This window comes from Anabas testudineus, chromosome 12 (genome assembly GCF_900324465.2).
Source record: "Anabas testudineus chromosome 12, fAnaTes1.2, whole genome shotgun sequence".
Classification (NCBI taxonomy): Eukaryota; Metazoa; Chordata; class Actinopteri; order Anabantiformes; family Anabantidae; genus Anabas; species Anabas testudineus.
In genome coordinates this window covers 11928400-11944192 of record NC_046621.1, presented here as the reverse complement: position 1 = coordinate 11944192, position 15793 = coordinate 11928400, and the positions used below count along the sequence as shown (strand labels likewise).

At 42.9% G+C, this 15793-nt stretch overlaps 2 protein-coding genes across 3 annotated transcripts; one reads left to right on the top strand and one right to left on the bottom strand.

Annotated features, from left to right (window-relative positions):
* Positions 1-538: 538 nt before the first annotated feature.
* zbtb42 (zinc finger and BTB domain containing 42) lies at positions 539-7811 on the top strand. 2 transcript variants are annotated; one of them, XM_026355795.1, is made up of 2 exons: positions 539-842; positions 2210-7811. In XM_026355795.1, exon 2 carries the CDS (start codon positions 2224-2226, stop codon positions 3817-3819), a length of 1596 nt encoding a protein of 531 aa, XP_026211580.1. In that variant the 5' UTR covers positions 539-842; positions 2210-2223; the 3' UTR covers positions 3820-7811. The 2 variants fall into 2 exon arrangements, with proteins under 2 accessions (XP_026211580.1, XP_026211579.1); XM_026355794.1 differs by lacking the exon at positions 539-842 and adding an exon at positions 1786-1885.
* Positions 7812-11495: 3684 nt separating this feature from the next.
* Positions 11496-15311, bottom strand: siva1 (SIVA1, apoptosis-inducing factor). Its single transcript, XM_026353864.1, has 4 exons — positions 15128-15311; positions 14558-14746; positions 12114-12270; positions 11496-11709 (listed from the first exon to the last, which is right to left on the bottom strand). The coding sequence occupies exons 1-4, from the start codon at positions 15246-15248 to the stop codon at positions 11661-11663; spliced, it is 516 nt and encodes a 171-aa protein (XP_026209649.1). The 5' UTR covers positions 15249-15311; the 3' UTR covers positions 11496-11660.
* Between the last annotated feature and the right edge of the window lie 482 nt (positions 15312-15793).

The window sequence follows — 15793 nt, the reverse complement described above, 5'->3', positions numbered from 1 at the left end:
ACAACATATATCAAAAAGTGTACACTTCTCAAAAATCACCATGCTTAATAAGACACGCCTAGGACTTGGTGTGGTCAGACAAAGGCACGGGATGGTTTGGTGCCAGGGAAATCCACAACCCAAAGCAGGATTAGAGAGATAAGTCCTTTAAAATTTCACAAAAGACCAGTGACTCTCTAAATTACAAAGCATGCTATATCATTCTTTTATTAGGTTGGATAGAGATTGGAGAACGGCAAGAAAAGCCACAAACAGCATGTAGTCAGTGGGAAACATGTTATATTAATCGATTTATATAAGTGTGTTTGAACTTTAAATTGCCTTTTGGATACTTGTGAGAAAGAGAAGAGTGAGAAGAGTTAGGGTTTGTTTCCCCAACCACACATTCAACCTGCAATTTTAGTTATTCTATTGCAAAATAACCAATAGCATTTAAGTCTGACTATTTGTGTAGAGTCAGTCATCTAAACAGTCACTGTTTTACTTGCCTACTTCCTTCACGTTGCCACTCCTTGGGATTTATAACTCTGAGAGCCCACCCGCTCGTCGGGACAGGTGTTTTGTGGAGAGGGCCATTTGATGTTTCCCAGTGCACTGTGCCACTTGCTGCCGCTGTGCGAGCAGCGCACAGTGTGGGACTGAACTTATTGTGGCCGCGCAGTATCGCGAGATTTGTGCCATTATCAACCTGCTTGACACAGCAGCGCTGAGTGCAGCCTGCCTTGCAAGGGTCGGACTGAAGCTCAAGAAACGACAAGGAGAAGCGAACATCTGGCCGCACATCATGAACGGACATCGCGGTTTCTAGGAAAAAAGGACGACGAGCTACGCGGCAACAAAGGGTAAGTACGGCGTTTTATTTTTTGGGGAGAGGTATGGGGGGGGGGACGCTTTTTGGAATGGGGAAAGCGAAAGTTAAAGAGTGTCCCCCCCCCCTCTCGCCGCTGCGTTCAGCGCAGTTGGCTTTGCTGTGAGTTCCTCTGCTGTTTAAAAGGCTCCCAGCAATGCGTTTCCCAACACGGACACGGAGCTCGGCTTACTGCGCCCTTGGCCCGGCCTGTCTCCTGCTTCCACTTCGCTTCTTTTCAAACAGTCATCTTAACTTCTCCGCGCTGAAAATACGCTCACACAAAGCGTCCTCGACAGCATCAAACTTTTACTACCTAATTCGTTTGAGTTTTTATTTTATTTTATTTTAAATGTACCTTTACCATCTGCCTTTGTCTCTTTTGGATAAATCTATTTTAAATCAATCGCACAGCTGTGTGTGTGTGTGTGTGTGTGTGTGTGTGTGTGTGGTTAGTGCGTAAAACAGCCATGAAACGGTTTTATTCTCACCCGCGGTTCGCGGCTGCAGTTTTCCTCGGGTGACAAATGAACCACTGGAAAACGTTGGAAACGCGGTGTGGTCGTGAAACGCGTGTGAATCGACTCACTTTTGTAAGTTGGGTGTCTTTTTTTTTTTTGTTTTTTATGTTTTTTTGGACTGCGTAGTCCAGAGTTAACATATGGCATAAAGGGAGAGCACAGCTGGAGGTAGCGTTTCCATTGCGGTGATGTCAGAGCAGCTGACTCCACAGCTTGCAGTGTAATTAGCAAACAGAGCAGCAGTTTACTCACTCTGCACTCGTCTTATTTCGTTCACGTTACCCTCCTTCCCCGATGGTCGACTGGTATCATTCCTGTCCCACTTGCTTGTTCTGTAAACAGCGCTGTTTTGTGTCCGTTTGGAGACGCACCGGTGCGTCACTTTAACCCCCCCCCCAACAAAAAAAAAAAAAAAAAAAAAAAATTTCGGAGCGCAAGAAGAAGTAGGCAGTCCACTTCCAAACCAGAATACTTTGGAACATTTGGACGGTGGATCCGTTTGCACCGTGATCCATGGGTGGGTGAGCGCAGCGTAGCGTATCCTGCACCACTGGACAGGAATGCAGGATTTGTATTTTGAAGTTGGACAAAGTTATTGATGTAGGCCTTATGGTAGATTTAAAATGTTTCTTGGTTAAGTTTTGAAATCGGGCATTATTATATGAACTTGTATTCAGACACACGATATGTTTAAGGTGTGCTTGTGCGCTTTCCAAGACTTGTGAATTATTTGCGCTCTTAGTTTCAAGTTATTTCGTGATACGTGACAGTAACTCCGCTGTGCCCTCCAACCGGCTTCATTTCGTTTATCCAGTATCCTGTTTTTCCTGTTTTTCATCAGGTTATGAAGGAAGAATGGAGTTCCCAGACCATAGCCGCCAGTTGCTGCAGTGTCTGAGTCAGCAGCGTCACCAAGGTTTCCTCTGTGACTGCACTGTTCTTGTCGGAGAGGCTCGATTCAAAGCGCACAGAGCCGTGCTGGCCTCCTGCAGTATGTACTTCCATCTCTTCTACAGGGACCAGTTAGACAAAAGGGACGTTGTGCATCTCAACAGTGACATTGTGACAGCCCCGGCTTTCAGTCTGCTCCTTGAATTTATGTATGAGGGGAAGTTGGAGTTCAGCACTCTGCCAGTGGAGGATGTCCTGGCAGCAGCCAGCTACCTTCACATGTATGATATAGTGAAAGTGTGTAAAGGCAGGCTTAAGGAGAAGGAACTTTCATCCCTGGATGAAAAGATGGGTGAGGGTTTGGGACTCAGCTGTCTGGACAGGGAAAATTCCTCAGATGGCGAGCTGCACAGTAAGCAGCTCGTTCGGCGACAGCCCCACACACAGTCTCAGGGGCTTCACAGGGCCCCCCCAGCAGAAGAGTTTGACATGGACAACAGCGAAGTCAGGCTGGCTGTCACAGATTGTGATAGGTCTACACAGACCAGGCAGAAGGCAAACGGTCACTCTGGCAGGTCCCCGGACCTTGTAGGTGTCAATTATGTGTCAGCAGAGGCCGAGCCCTGCGTCCAAACAGCTGGAAAAACAAAAGCTGATGTCAGTAGTTCCACCGTATCACTGTCCCAGAGGTCCCGGGCTTCAGATGACATGGACTGTGCGCTGGATTTGTCTTTCAAGCCTCTGTCTAGCAGAGATCCCTTACACCCCTCCTACATCTCGGGACAGCTGGCCCTCGACAGCCAGCAGCAGGGCACTGAGCCACTTGTTAAAGACGAACACGACTTGCTGTCAGAGCAGGAGGACAGTGAGCCGATGAGCCCTGAGAGCCAGCGCTTTGGGAATAGTGCCAGGAGCTCAGTGGTGACAGGGTTCGCTGCCCTCTTCCCAGGCAACAACGGCTCCACAGCCGCCCTGCTCTCCCAGGAGGAGGACCTGATGGACGAGGAGGGGGAGTCCTGCAGAGGGAGGGAGGGCGCCCCAGGCAGGGAGGTAGAGGAGAGGAGGGGTAGGCTTCTGGGGGACAGCGAGGAAGAGGAGGAGGACGACTTGGCCTCCTCAGACATCTCCACCTCCAGCGGGGTGCTCCTGCCTCCAGGGCAACAGGTGTGTGTGTGCCCCCTTTGCAGCAAAGTCTTCCCAAGCCCCCACGTGCTGCAACTGCACCTCAGCTCACACTTCCGCGAGAAGGACGGCGCCCGCTCCAAGTTGTCCCCCGACGGCTCCGTCCCCACCTGCGTGCAGTGCAACAAGACCTTCTCCTGCATGTATACGCTTAAGCGGCACGAGCGCACACACTCTGGCGAGAAGCCATACACCTGTGGCCAGTGCGGCAAGAGCTTCCAGTACTCCCATAACTTGAGTCGGCACGCTGTTGTTCACACGCGTGAGAAACCTCATGCTTGCAAGTGGTGTGAGCGGCGCTTCACCCAGTCTGGGGACCTCTACCGCCACATCAGGAAGTTTCACTGTGGCCTTGTCAAGACTCTTGCCATTGGATAAAACGCAACTCACCAGTGCCACGACAAGAGACAAGTATTCATTGAGTACTACTACTGAACAATACTCTCATCAATACACACATGCTGGCAGTCTGATGAAGACATATCTTTTGGATTCTACCCCATGTGGCATTTCTCAAGTTAAAGATGTAGCAACTTTAAAACTGGAGCTGTTTCCTGTGCTGGACTGTGTCACAGGCGTACACGCCGGTCAGAGGCGGACAGCTGAAGGTGCACCGGCTGTTAAGATTGACACGGGTGCTGTGAAACTGAAACTGGATCTGTGCCGAGGTGAACAAATCGGATGATGCACTTGTTTGTTTCTGTCTTGTTTGTGTCAATCTGTTCAGTTTATTTTGGGAGTATATTTGCTGAAAGAAAAACAAAACAAAACATCCCATGTTCAAACTCCGTGGGCTACTGGGTGATAGCTAATGCTAACATATGTTAATACAATCGCCAGAGTGAGTCAAACTTTATTTGTGCACATGGGAGATAGAGCCGTCCGCCAGTAGCAATATATGATTTTTTTTTTTTTTAAACTCCTTCAATATTATTATTGTTATTTATTTTTTGGGGGATTTATTTAGTTGTTAACAAGTAAATGCTCATAAGGCAGCAAAACTAATGAAGTCTGACAACTGGAAGCATAATTAATTTTTTTTTTTTTTCATGAAAGTAGAAATTTTTGTTCGGTTGAAATGAAGTTGGTTACAGTTTAACGTTGTTCGTAACAAGAGGGAAGCAGGCCATCATATCAGTGTATTTATTTTTATGCCTTGGACAGTTACCAGCCCTTTAGTTGCTAATGGGAGTGAGCACATATAGAAGGAAAAGGAAAGGCCGCGTAATTTCTACTTAAAGAAGTAACATAATCAGAGTAGGAATGCCAAGTAGTTCAAAGCTAATGCCTGTAACACCTCACCTAGTGTACTTTATATATATATAATATATATATTGCCATGCCTTATTGTCAATTCTGTGACTTGTCAGGCCTTTTAAACGTCTGCATTACACTCCACATACCAGGTGGTAACAAAGGTAATTGTCTACTCTGGAATGCCAACTGATCCATGAGTGTCCTTAATTAAACCATTTACAAGAATGTAATAAAAAAAAAAAAAAAATGTAGATCAGCTTTCGTCAATTAAATTTTTATCCACTCATTTGGGTTAAGAGAAAACAATTGCCAGTAAATTACCTTGTTATTTCCTGGTATGGCAAGAAGGGTGCATGTACACTGACACACAGTGTGTTTAGGGTAAATCCTCAGCAGGCAGGGAGGGGACAGAGGGAGGCAGGTAGATGTTCAGTGTGTTGTTGGTGACTGTTGTTAGTACTGTTTGGTCATGAAAACTGTGCCATTCAGCTGGATCTACTGATTTTTTTTTTCTTACTTGGAATTAACCTTTTCACATGATCATATCTTCTTACTGTATGTGTGTGTAAGTTACTACTGATTGAGCCTTTAGTGACGCTGCCCCTGAAAGGATCTGCGAAGCAGTGACCGGACTTCATGTGTCCGTTCACACAGATGCTAAAGATTCTTAACGGGAGCAGAGCACTAACGGTTGATGATATTTGTCTAATCTGTCCTGAAAAGACTTGATCAGAATTTATTTATTAGTTTGACTTGGTTCAGGGTTTACTGTAGATGTAGTTCTTATTTCTAAAAGCTTGAAAGACGTTTCGTCTTGCCCAGCGATCTTGGTACTCATTAACTGGTATTGGGGCTGTCTGTTCTTTTTTTTTGTTTTCCGTGCAAATCGAGTTACTGTACTTGTATTTTAATATACAGCATAGAAACCTCTCTGGAGTATTCAAGATTTGTCACATGGAACATAGAGAAGCACTTGTTTTTAGCATGCATATAGTTTCAACACTATTGTGTAGGCTGCTATTTCGTACTATTTGTATATTTAATGTAAATATATATTCTATTTATCAAACTGGTTATTGTTCCGTGTTACAACACACGCAAGGTCGAGAGAGCCAGGTGTCTTAATAGGGATAAAGTATCTTAACGTCTTCCCCGGGGAATTTGGTTCCTTTTCCATATTATAAGACTTGATTGGACTCCGCCTCACTACAAATCAGACCAGTTAATATCGCTCCGACTGCTGTTCTGCCACAGGAAACAGTTGTTCACAAGCACAGCCACAATGATACGGCATTGGATACCTATAGAAATGACACAATACAGGCATTGTTCCCCCTTACCGAGCCCCAGGTAGTTCTCAAGGGATCATTGTGCATCTCTCTCTTAGCTGTGGGGAGACTTTTCAGAATTGAATGGAGCCACTGGAATGTGACAAATATATTTAGCAAAGGGAGACCAAGGAAACTGTAAACAGGTGTATTGTTTGTGGGCATCAAAGAACAGCCACCCTATCCCAGCATGCAGTAGATAAATGCTTCATTGTTCCGTAGAGATACCACATGGATTTGATTGCACATCCATCCAGAGAGTATTAGAAATATCACAGTACTTTTGTCCAAGTACTGGATTTTGAGATTGACATTATCGGACATCCCACATATAAATGAATTCACATGTGATTTGAAGTATTTGTAAAACCAGTTCTCTCGGATGGACTGCAGTCTGTCAGTGATGGGGCTCGAACGAACAATGATGGGATCTGGCTCCATGTTTACCTGCACACGTCCCCACGGTGGAATCACTTCAGTAATGTCTTCAGAGCAATAGCTCTATCTATTTCGGACACATAGCCGTTGTGTAGTGTTAATATTGTAAATTTCAATAAGAACCCGCAGGAATGTAGATTTTGTCACAGTTTGAGTTTTTTTTTTTTTTTTGTTGTTGTTTTTAAAGGAACATTTCTTATGTGGTGCAAAAAAAAAAGCTTGATTCTCTAATGTACATGTGTACAGAGGTAGCAAAACTAACGACATGTAAAGAATTTCTTTCTTTTTATCGTTTGCAGTCTTTATTTATACCTCCAGTATGATCACCGAATGTGCCTTGTAGACACACAGAGAGGTGTTCCATCTGGAGAAAAACCCTTTTTCTATATTGTACATTTTTGCCCTTGACTGCGGTGGTAAAAAGCTCACATCACAGCAACAGCGGCACACTGACGTGAAATGATTCACAACCTGTTGTTCCTGTTTTTTCTATCATATCAAAATGTTAAATCAAGACAAACTGAAAGTTTGGAATCCATTTGGTTTTTTTGCTGCTTTGCAAGAGATTACATTGGCGTTTGGAGATTTATTTGAGATTTTTTTCTTTTTTTTGTTTTTGTTTATGTGAATAAATCTGTTTTGGATGTGTTAAAAGTGAAGACAAGCTTTTTTTGTGTTATGGCATGTATTAGCCACTGCTACTGAGAACTAACAGTCTGTCCCTTAGTTAATGTCACTTTTGAATGTGAAACACTGATTCACGCGATTGTTGACTTCTATGGAAACCGTGCCACTCTTGACGGAGAGGGTGTGTTTTCCTTAATTCATGCTGTATGATCTTTTGGGTCTGAAAATTGATTTACTGATACTGGAAATCTGTCCTCTGCAGGATTACAACTGTGAAATTGTGTATAATCATGAGAAATATTTATTATTGCATTTGCTTCTTGTGCAACATTTGACTGTCTCAGTTTTAATTTGGTAAAAAAAAAGGAAAAAAAAAAGCTTCTAAATGTCAAACGGAAATCTTTTTAATAGGATTTGTAGAAGTGCCATTAGACTTTAATATAATTTTTTAATAAGAAAGGTATATTTTATAGTAATCAATTGCTTCAGTGTTAGTGGTGTAGGGATTAGAGGACAATCTTTATGCAGAATTGACATTGCTTAGGTATTGAGACAATTTACTTTGATCTGTAACTCTATGTGCATTTTCTTTGTTTGCGCTTTTTGGAGTGCACTTGTGTGTGTGTGTGTGCGTGTGTGTGTGTGTGTGCTGTGGAAATGTGACAATCTTGATTTAGGTCTTTATTAAGATTATGCATAGAATTAAATGGAACAACTTTCTTTCCTTGTGTGGGTTGCATTCATTTTGCACCGTCACTCCCCGTTTCACAAGCCATTCGTTTATTTTAGGACACACATCATTATCAGACGCACAGTATGTTCTATAAAAAAATAGTAAGTGTACACTGTAATATGTTTACGTCCTGGAATATTATAGGAGGGCCCTCATGTGCCCTTACACAGCAGCAACAGCCAGGCAGACTGTGTGTGTGTGTGTGTGTGTGTGGAGCATCACAATGTGTACAGAGACAACAGACTATGATAATAATGCTGGTCTTACAGGCGCTATCGCTCTCAAACCATAAACTCAGCTCAAGGACGGAGCAATTTCAAGATGGGCTCCCATTGTTCCTGACCTGTTGCCAATACTCTCCAAAGGAGATAAGCCCAGGACAACAAAGCCTGTTGACTTTGTCATGTAATTATACGTTTGATTATACCTGCTACAACAACCTAAACTACACACATGCATGTGTTTGCATGTAAACAAATGCATTTACCTAATGCGTGTGTGTTTGTGGAACTTCATGCCAATTCACTGGACATTTTCAATGGCGAGAACTTTTAATTATTTCTCTGCTGCACCATGAAAGAAATCCAGCTGCTCCGCTACGTGATCCCAATGGGGATGTGCTCGGGTTCCCACCACCCTCCCCCAAATCCCAGCTCACCCATTCTGGGAACGCCATACAGACAAGGGCCACATCCAACTGTCCCTGCCCCCATCTATCCTACCTCCACTCCCACAGCCCCCAAAACCACGGCCCCAAACCTCGGCCTCATCTCACCACTCTATTGTGTGCGTGGGTAGTAGCTCAGCCAGGCTATTGTCTGGCCCAGCTCCCCAGCACGTACTTTATGCACAAACAGACGACACCGCGGCGCTAGCCAGGCAGCTTCAACATAAAGAAAACAATGTCCTCCCAAGATCATTCATAAACACCCTGAACAGCACCAGTCAGCCTACAGTAAATAAGGGCCCTTTCCGACGCTATGGCCCCCTCACAGTGTCAACATCCACAGCAACAGACCTCAGGTGCTCACATAACATCTCACATCTGCCTAACAGGATCCAGGGCTTAGGCTGCCTGGTGTGTGTGTGTGTGTGTGTGTGTGCTTCACATGGAAAGCAGCGGGCATGTGACAGAGCTTAGCTGCAGGGTGACAAGCTGGGATATGTGCAGTGTAACTCGATGGTGTAATAAAACATTCCTCTCCGAGGCTCAAACACTGGCTCATTTGGCCATCAGTGTTTTTGTGTGTGTGTGTGTGTGTGTGTGTGTGTGTGTGTGTGTTTAGTGGTACTTGAGAGAAGTTGAGAGGAAAGTTGTAAGTGTCCACCTCCTCAACAAGGCCAGCGGTGGGAGCCCTTGACCTCTGAAGGGACGGACTGCCAGGGACAGCTGGTGTGGCCTGTGTTTATTTATTTATTTCTTAACAAAAGACAGGTGGTCACACTTGAAAAGGGCACACAAACACAGTCACGCATGGGCTTATGTACAGACAGTGTGCACACACACACACACGCATTGGTACTTTTCCTTTTTTCTCTCTCCATATTAACACACATGCATACGGTTATCATCCACTTAATTTTGGACGAGCCATTCTTTTGACTTTCAGAAAACCACACAGCTCTCAAAAATAAACTGTGATTAATTGGTAATTAATAATATAATAGTCTGGACTACAATTGCCCAGTTGCGAGGCTACATCCTCATCTACAACATTTAAGTTCTTCCCCACAACCGACAGCCCAAATCTGAACTGTACGTACCACTTATCAACTGCTACAAGTGTGTAAATAAATGTCATCTACTGCTCCGACACTGGGTTTGCCTTTTTTGGAGTGACTCACCCTGACAGTGCCAAGACAGTGTGTCCTTGGTCCACTGTACAGCTGTCACTTACTCACACTCGTTGACGCATATTTATAGCAGCAGCATCACTGGGCTTGACGCTCGCCACACTCAGACCACAGCTGGTCCCTAAAAGAATGGGTGAAAGACAAAGCCACGTGCCCCCGCTGGCCGACCGCCTTTGGTCTGGTCTGATGCGCTGTGGGTGATTTTGTGGCCCCCTTCTCCTCTCAGACACCCAGCTATACACGCACCGGGAAAAACACGAGGACCATTCTTTGGCTTCAGAAACACACCACATCATTATGAATGGAGAGGAAAACAAGCCTCACGATGGATCACACAAAGTTGGCTAAAACAACTGGATAATCAAAGGATGTTTTTGATGGTCCAAACTTGGCTTTAGATATTTCTGTGTCCTTTTCAATCATAATTCCACTCAATGTTACTCAGACTAATTCCAGCGAACTCATACCCGCAGTCACAAAAAGGACTAGGGAGATGCTCCCTCTGACATTGGTTGAGTGAACAGATGTGACTCGGATCGAGTTTCATTTTCTTTTGGATTCACAGTTGTACATGTGGGGGGCTTCATTTGCCAGAACTGACGCTGAGCTTAAAGTGATGTGCTCACGTACAAACATGTAAGCATGACCTCATAGGATAGATATTAACCTGCATAGCTGACAATTCAGGTGACATAGAAACATACGATGGACAATGGAAGAAGATGGATTAGATATTTCAAACCTTAGTAACTTCAATGTACAGTGTGAAAATAAAAATACTGGAGTTTACAGGAAATAAACATCCATCAAACTCCTCTAGTAGTTTCATCAATCTCACAATTACTGGCTCAAAAACCATCCACCAGCTTTACATTTACAGAAATCACTGCTGCATTCCAATTTTAAAAAGTGTTTTATGTCCACCTCCAAGTTCCTTAAACTCTAATGAAGAAATGTGCAGACAACTTGACGCCTCGCTTGCCAGCAGCTGTCTGTTCACTGAGCCAGAAATTAAGTGGTGCCCTCGGACACCAACTGCAGAGCTCCCCAAAGACTGGAGTCACAACTGGCCCGCTGAGCAGGGGAGTGACTCAACAAGCTCATGGGCACATTTGGAATAAGCTCCAGGAAGTGCACTCATCCACGCTAATATCTATAACACCATGTCATGTGATTGATTTCAATAAAGCAGCGCTGACGACCACCAAGAACAATTACTCTCAGTGTACAATACCTGACCCCGAAACCAGTCATCAGTGAGCAGCCACGGCCAAGAGAAAGCAATGGCTGCTCGTCAAGGTCACGTCCAGCAGGAGTAATTGTAGCCAAATTGTCTGGTACAAAAGCCCTTGCTCTGTTCAACCTCTGGGTCTTCTTGTTTTAATAAATGAATTTGATAGCAGATTCTCAAGGTCAGTGCAGAAAAACTGGATTGGAATTCCATTATCATTGCCAAGGTAAAAACTTTCACAATTCAACTAAAAGGTTGAAAATTATCCTCTTTAGAATAGTGAGATAAATTTGAGTGAGGAAGCAAGGTTTGTTGTACGGCTCCGAGTGTGGTCCTGTATGAAAGGAACAGGTGTGAGTATGCTGCCATCTGCTGATGCATCTGTACCATATGAAAATGTCCACGTCATTTTTAATTAGTAGAATCCACTTCCGTTTCATGTATCCTGTTCTTATAATATCTGAAATAACTCTTGTAGCAAACTTTCTATCCCCTGTGCCTCTTTAATCAGTCCAATTATTTAAAATGACCTAATGACAGAAGCACTCGAGAGGTTGCAGAGCACAACAATGAACTGTATGTTAAAGTGTTTATTTTAATTACTTGTGGAATGCAATACATATATACAAGAAAACATTTAGATCACATTAAAAAAAAAAAAACATATAAAATGCAGTCTTTGTAATAAGTTGAGGAATCTACATGTACAGTGGTGTTTAAACAAAGTCCTGATCCATCCTCAGGTCTTCTTCTATGTAGAACAACTGCAGCATAGTACTTCATCGTATCTGCCGCTGTAACTGTGGAAAAGGGAGAAAAGGTTTATTAACTTGAACCCCTCTGGATATGATGCTTTGTTTATGTATATCACATCACATCAATACGTCTTTAATGCCAAAGCAAGTGCTCTTCCAACAAGCACCTTATTAACCTCAGCACACGTGGTCTCAGTTCAGAGGGATCTAATGAAAGCTGGCATGACTGGAAAAATTGAAAACACTGCAGCTGGATTCCAAATAGCGATAAGCTGGAATGTTTTTAATGCAAATATTTTCCTGTCAACATTAGCGGATATGGATAATTTATTTTAATGACTCACAAAAGTTGGTGCAGATGATGGTGAAATTCTGCATTCATTATTATGATATGACTTCAGAAGCTAATGTGGGAAACAAAGTGAAAAGATAATTAAAATGTGACTTACTCTACGATGGTGCAAACGGAGCAGCAGAGGCTAGAACAGCAGGAGCACTGTCGGATACAGGAGGAGCACGTCGAACGGTCACATTGGGAGCAGGGTGTCCTGGACCCCTGGCTCTTCTGACACACACAGCAGACATCTGGAGAAGCCACTGGCACACCTAGAAACAAAATACACACCCTACACCATTCACTGCATGAGGATTTGACAAACAAACTGTAAAAGAACCAAAGTCGGCATTCAAATGTGTGTCAACACTGACATCTGCTGGTGAAAAGCATGAACTGAAAATAACCATATGCCTGTGGCCTTGAAGCAGAGTGTGTTCTCAGCCTGTACCATTTAAACAGCTTCTCCGGTTTTAGCCTAGAAATAGGCACAAACATACAGAACATACGCGTTACTGATGTTTTTGTCAGTGTTTTTTTTTTTACCTTACCCTCTTTGTCTCTCCGACTGATGATGCAAGGAAAAGACACAAGAACAGAGGAAACTGATAAATCTGTCTTAGTTTTAGAGAAACGAGACGTCCTTTCCTCTAAACAGTCATCTGAAACAAGGGCAGGATTCAAATATCCTTCTCTACAGTCGTTGGATAGTTTTCAATTTTGACATTGGTCTTTCCTTTTTAACTGCATTAGATAGGAGTGAATTTTATTTGAATTGAGGTAATACAGCAGCTCTCTCTCTGTTTGGGTGCCTTACATCACTTTTATTCACCTCAGTGAAGGTAATGCTTCTAGTTCATGGAGGTATGTGTGTATTTGGAATAATGATTATGATAACCTGTTGCGCCGCTATACATTCAAGCAAAATTATTTTAAAATCCACCTTCTGTATTTTTATGCTGGATGCACATGAGCACACACAAATGTGCATCAGTACAGTATCTTAATCCAAATAAATTATTTCTAACCTATTTTTTCTGATGCACATGGATTTTCATCAACATGTTACTAAATAACTGACACGATGATAATGATACAAATTAAAATGTGTTTATTACTGAACAACCTCAGACAGTAGGTGGACAGGTCATACTGCAGTTCTCACATTATGAAGAGTTTGATACACTTGGGAATTCATCTTCCACACAATCACTGCAAGCTGGACAGGCCCTAATGCAGCAAAGCAGGCTCAATTAATGATGTTTGCTCCACTATACTTTAACATTTAGACAATGTTTTAATAATGAAATACTGTGCCCTTTTTTAGTCAAATGTATGATTAAATTGAACTAATTTCCAAATAGTTCAATATAGTTCACAGTGCGTTCAGCAGTGTTCTTTTTAGTAAGCAGTGGCTTCCTTCATGGTGTCCTGCCATAGGCACCCTGCTTGTTCAATGAACACAGATGTTAGCCAGTTACAACTATGCCTTCAAATCTTTAGCCGTCACTCTGGGTTGTTTTTTTACTTCATTGATGAGTGTTCGTTGTGCTCTTGTCTTCATTTTGACTAGCCGCCCACTTATTGGTTGGAGTAGCCACAGCCCCAAAGTGTCTCCATTTTACTTTATAAAGTCTTTGACATCACTTTGTAACCCTTTCCACCCTTGTGTAAATTATCAGTTCATGATTGTACATTTAATAAAATGTAATTTTATCCAAAGCGACTTACAAGCGAAAGGAGGTCTTGCCTACTGGAGGACCTATACAGCTGTGATTTGAACCCCAGTCTCCCACATGGAACGTGGTGATCTTACCACTACACTAAGTGGTTAACCGCTGGTTATTCTGGTGCTTTACTGAACACGAAAAGTATTTTGTAAGAAATGAAGGAATTAAAACAAACACTGATTGTAGATTCTCTGAAAGCTCCTTTTGGTGTTGCATAATTCACTAAAGTGTATTCTTCTTGTGCAGGGCAAACAAAATGTTTGAGTGATTTTTGTCAGTCAAAGTAGCGCTAGTCCACACCCTCACAATAAGTTTCTTCCAGGTATGCCATCACCCGACTCCACTAGCACTGAGGTTTTTATGGTTCTGAATTAAGACAAAAGATCTGACTTTTTATGTATTATTTTATACACGTTTGTTAATAGTTTTGACTTAGATGAAGTTCAGAACACATTTTACAAAATCCACATACTTTTTCTTGCCACTGTATTAAGAGGTGTTGCGAATGGTTTACCGTTATCGAAAAAGATAACACTAAACACATTAGAAACACCCCCTTAATAGAATACCCCCCAGTATGACTTCACCACCCACTGTGCCCGACTCAACAAAAACATCATAGAAGTAGAATTCATGGCAGCTGCTGTAATGGATTACATATATTGCATACGTGTATTTAAAGTAAACACTTAGAGTCCATTTAACCCTGGACAGGTTGTCTTTTCAGCGACTATTGCCCGCACTAGACAGTTTTCAGCATAATCACGTTTTCTTTAAAATGAACCTGGACTGTAACCATCCCATCACAAGCCTATCAGCTCAGTCTCACCTTGTGCAACGTTGGCTCTCGTCAGTCTCCCATCATGTCCAATCAAGGTCTGTCCTCTCAGCAGTGTCTGGCTGCAGGTAGGCGTCTCTGCTTGGCCAATAGGCTGCAGGTCTGTGCACCCCTCCTCTCCGGTCCATATTTTGCCCATCACAGCCTTGGCACCGTTAAAGAGCAAGTTCTTGGTCTTTTCTGTAAGTAAACAAGCTTATGAGCGAAACATATACTCACTAAGATCACCACCGAGGGGTACCAATAAAGCTGAGGCTCACTGCACATCTAAGCCAGTCTGGCTCGTTCAGAGGGGACATGTGGCAGTAACATTCACTGTAAACAGTCTAGTTAGTGTCCAAGAGTCGTCTCACTGAATGTGTTTTAATGTTAAGCCCAACTAAAAAAGAAAAGGCATCCAACGTGCACCTCTAGTATCTTCATAAACATTAACATGTACATTAAAAGCAAGTATTTAAAGGCAAATGTTGCCTGAAATTCCCGCTGCGCAAGCAAAGCCTACAACCGTATGTGCGCAGAGACGAAGCTAACATTAGCCAGCACTGAAGCGCTTGTACCTACCGTAGATTTCCTGTCTGTATTTGTTTCCAAACACGCCGTAATTATTTAACTCCTGTTGTCCAATGTGTATTTTGTACTGGGAAGAAAATGTTTCAGGAAAAGGACACGCTCGTTTCGGCATTTTAGCTGCTAAAAAGTCCTCTCACGCTCCTGCGGACTTCACTCTTGTTTGTTGCGGGAAAATATGAGGGGAACCTACAACGAACCAATCACAGACCTTCTTTTATGGTCATGTGAAAACTCCGAGCCAATCCGAAAACAGCACTGCTCTCACGTGACATTTCCTTCTACGTTAAACTTTAAAACATTACGCCGCCTTCACGGCCCACTGCGTTTCTTGTATTTTAGGGTTTTTAACCTCAGAATATTAAGATAAAAATGATCGTTTATGGTCACTAGAATTGATGGACACCCATTAAACCTTCTCCATGGTTAAATTCCTCTTATGGTTATGGACTAATGCATCAACAGAGCATGTTTACAGTGCAGAGAAGTTGGGCTTCAGACAGGGGCGGCTCTAGGATTTCATCCTTAGGGGGGCTTAGCCCTCACTATTGTACAACATGTGCTGTCAATTTTAATATGGTGGATTTATACATCTCTTCTTTTGTATGTTTTAGTTTTACAGTGTTTTAATTTGGGAGGCAAATAAACAGCCTGAATCAC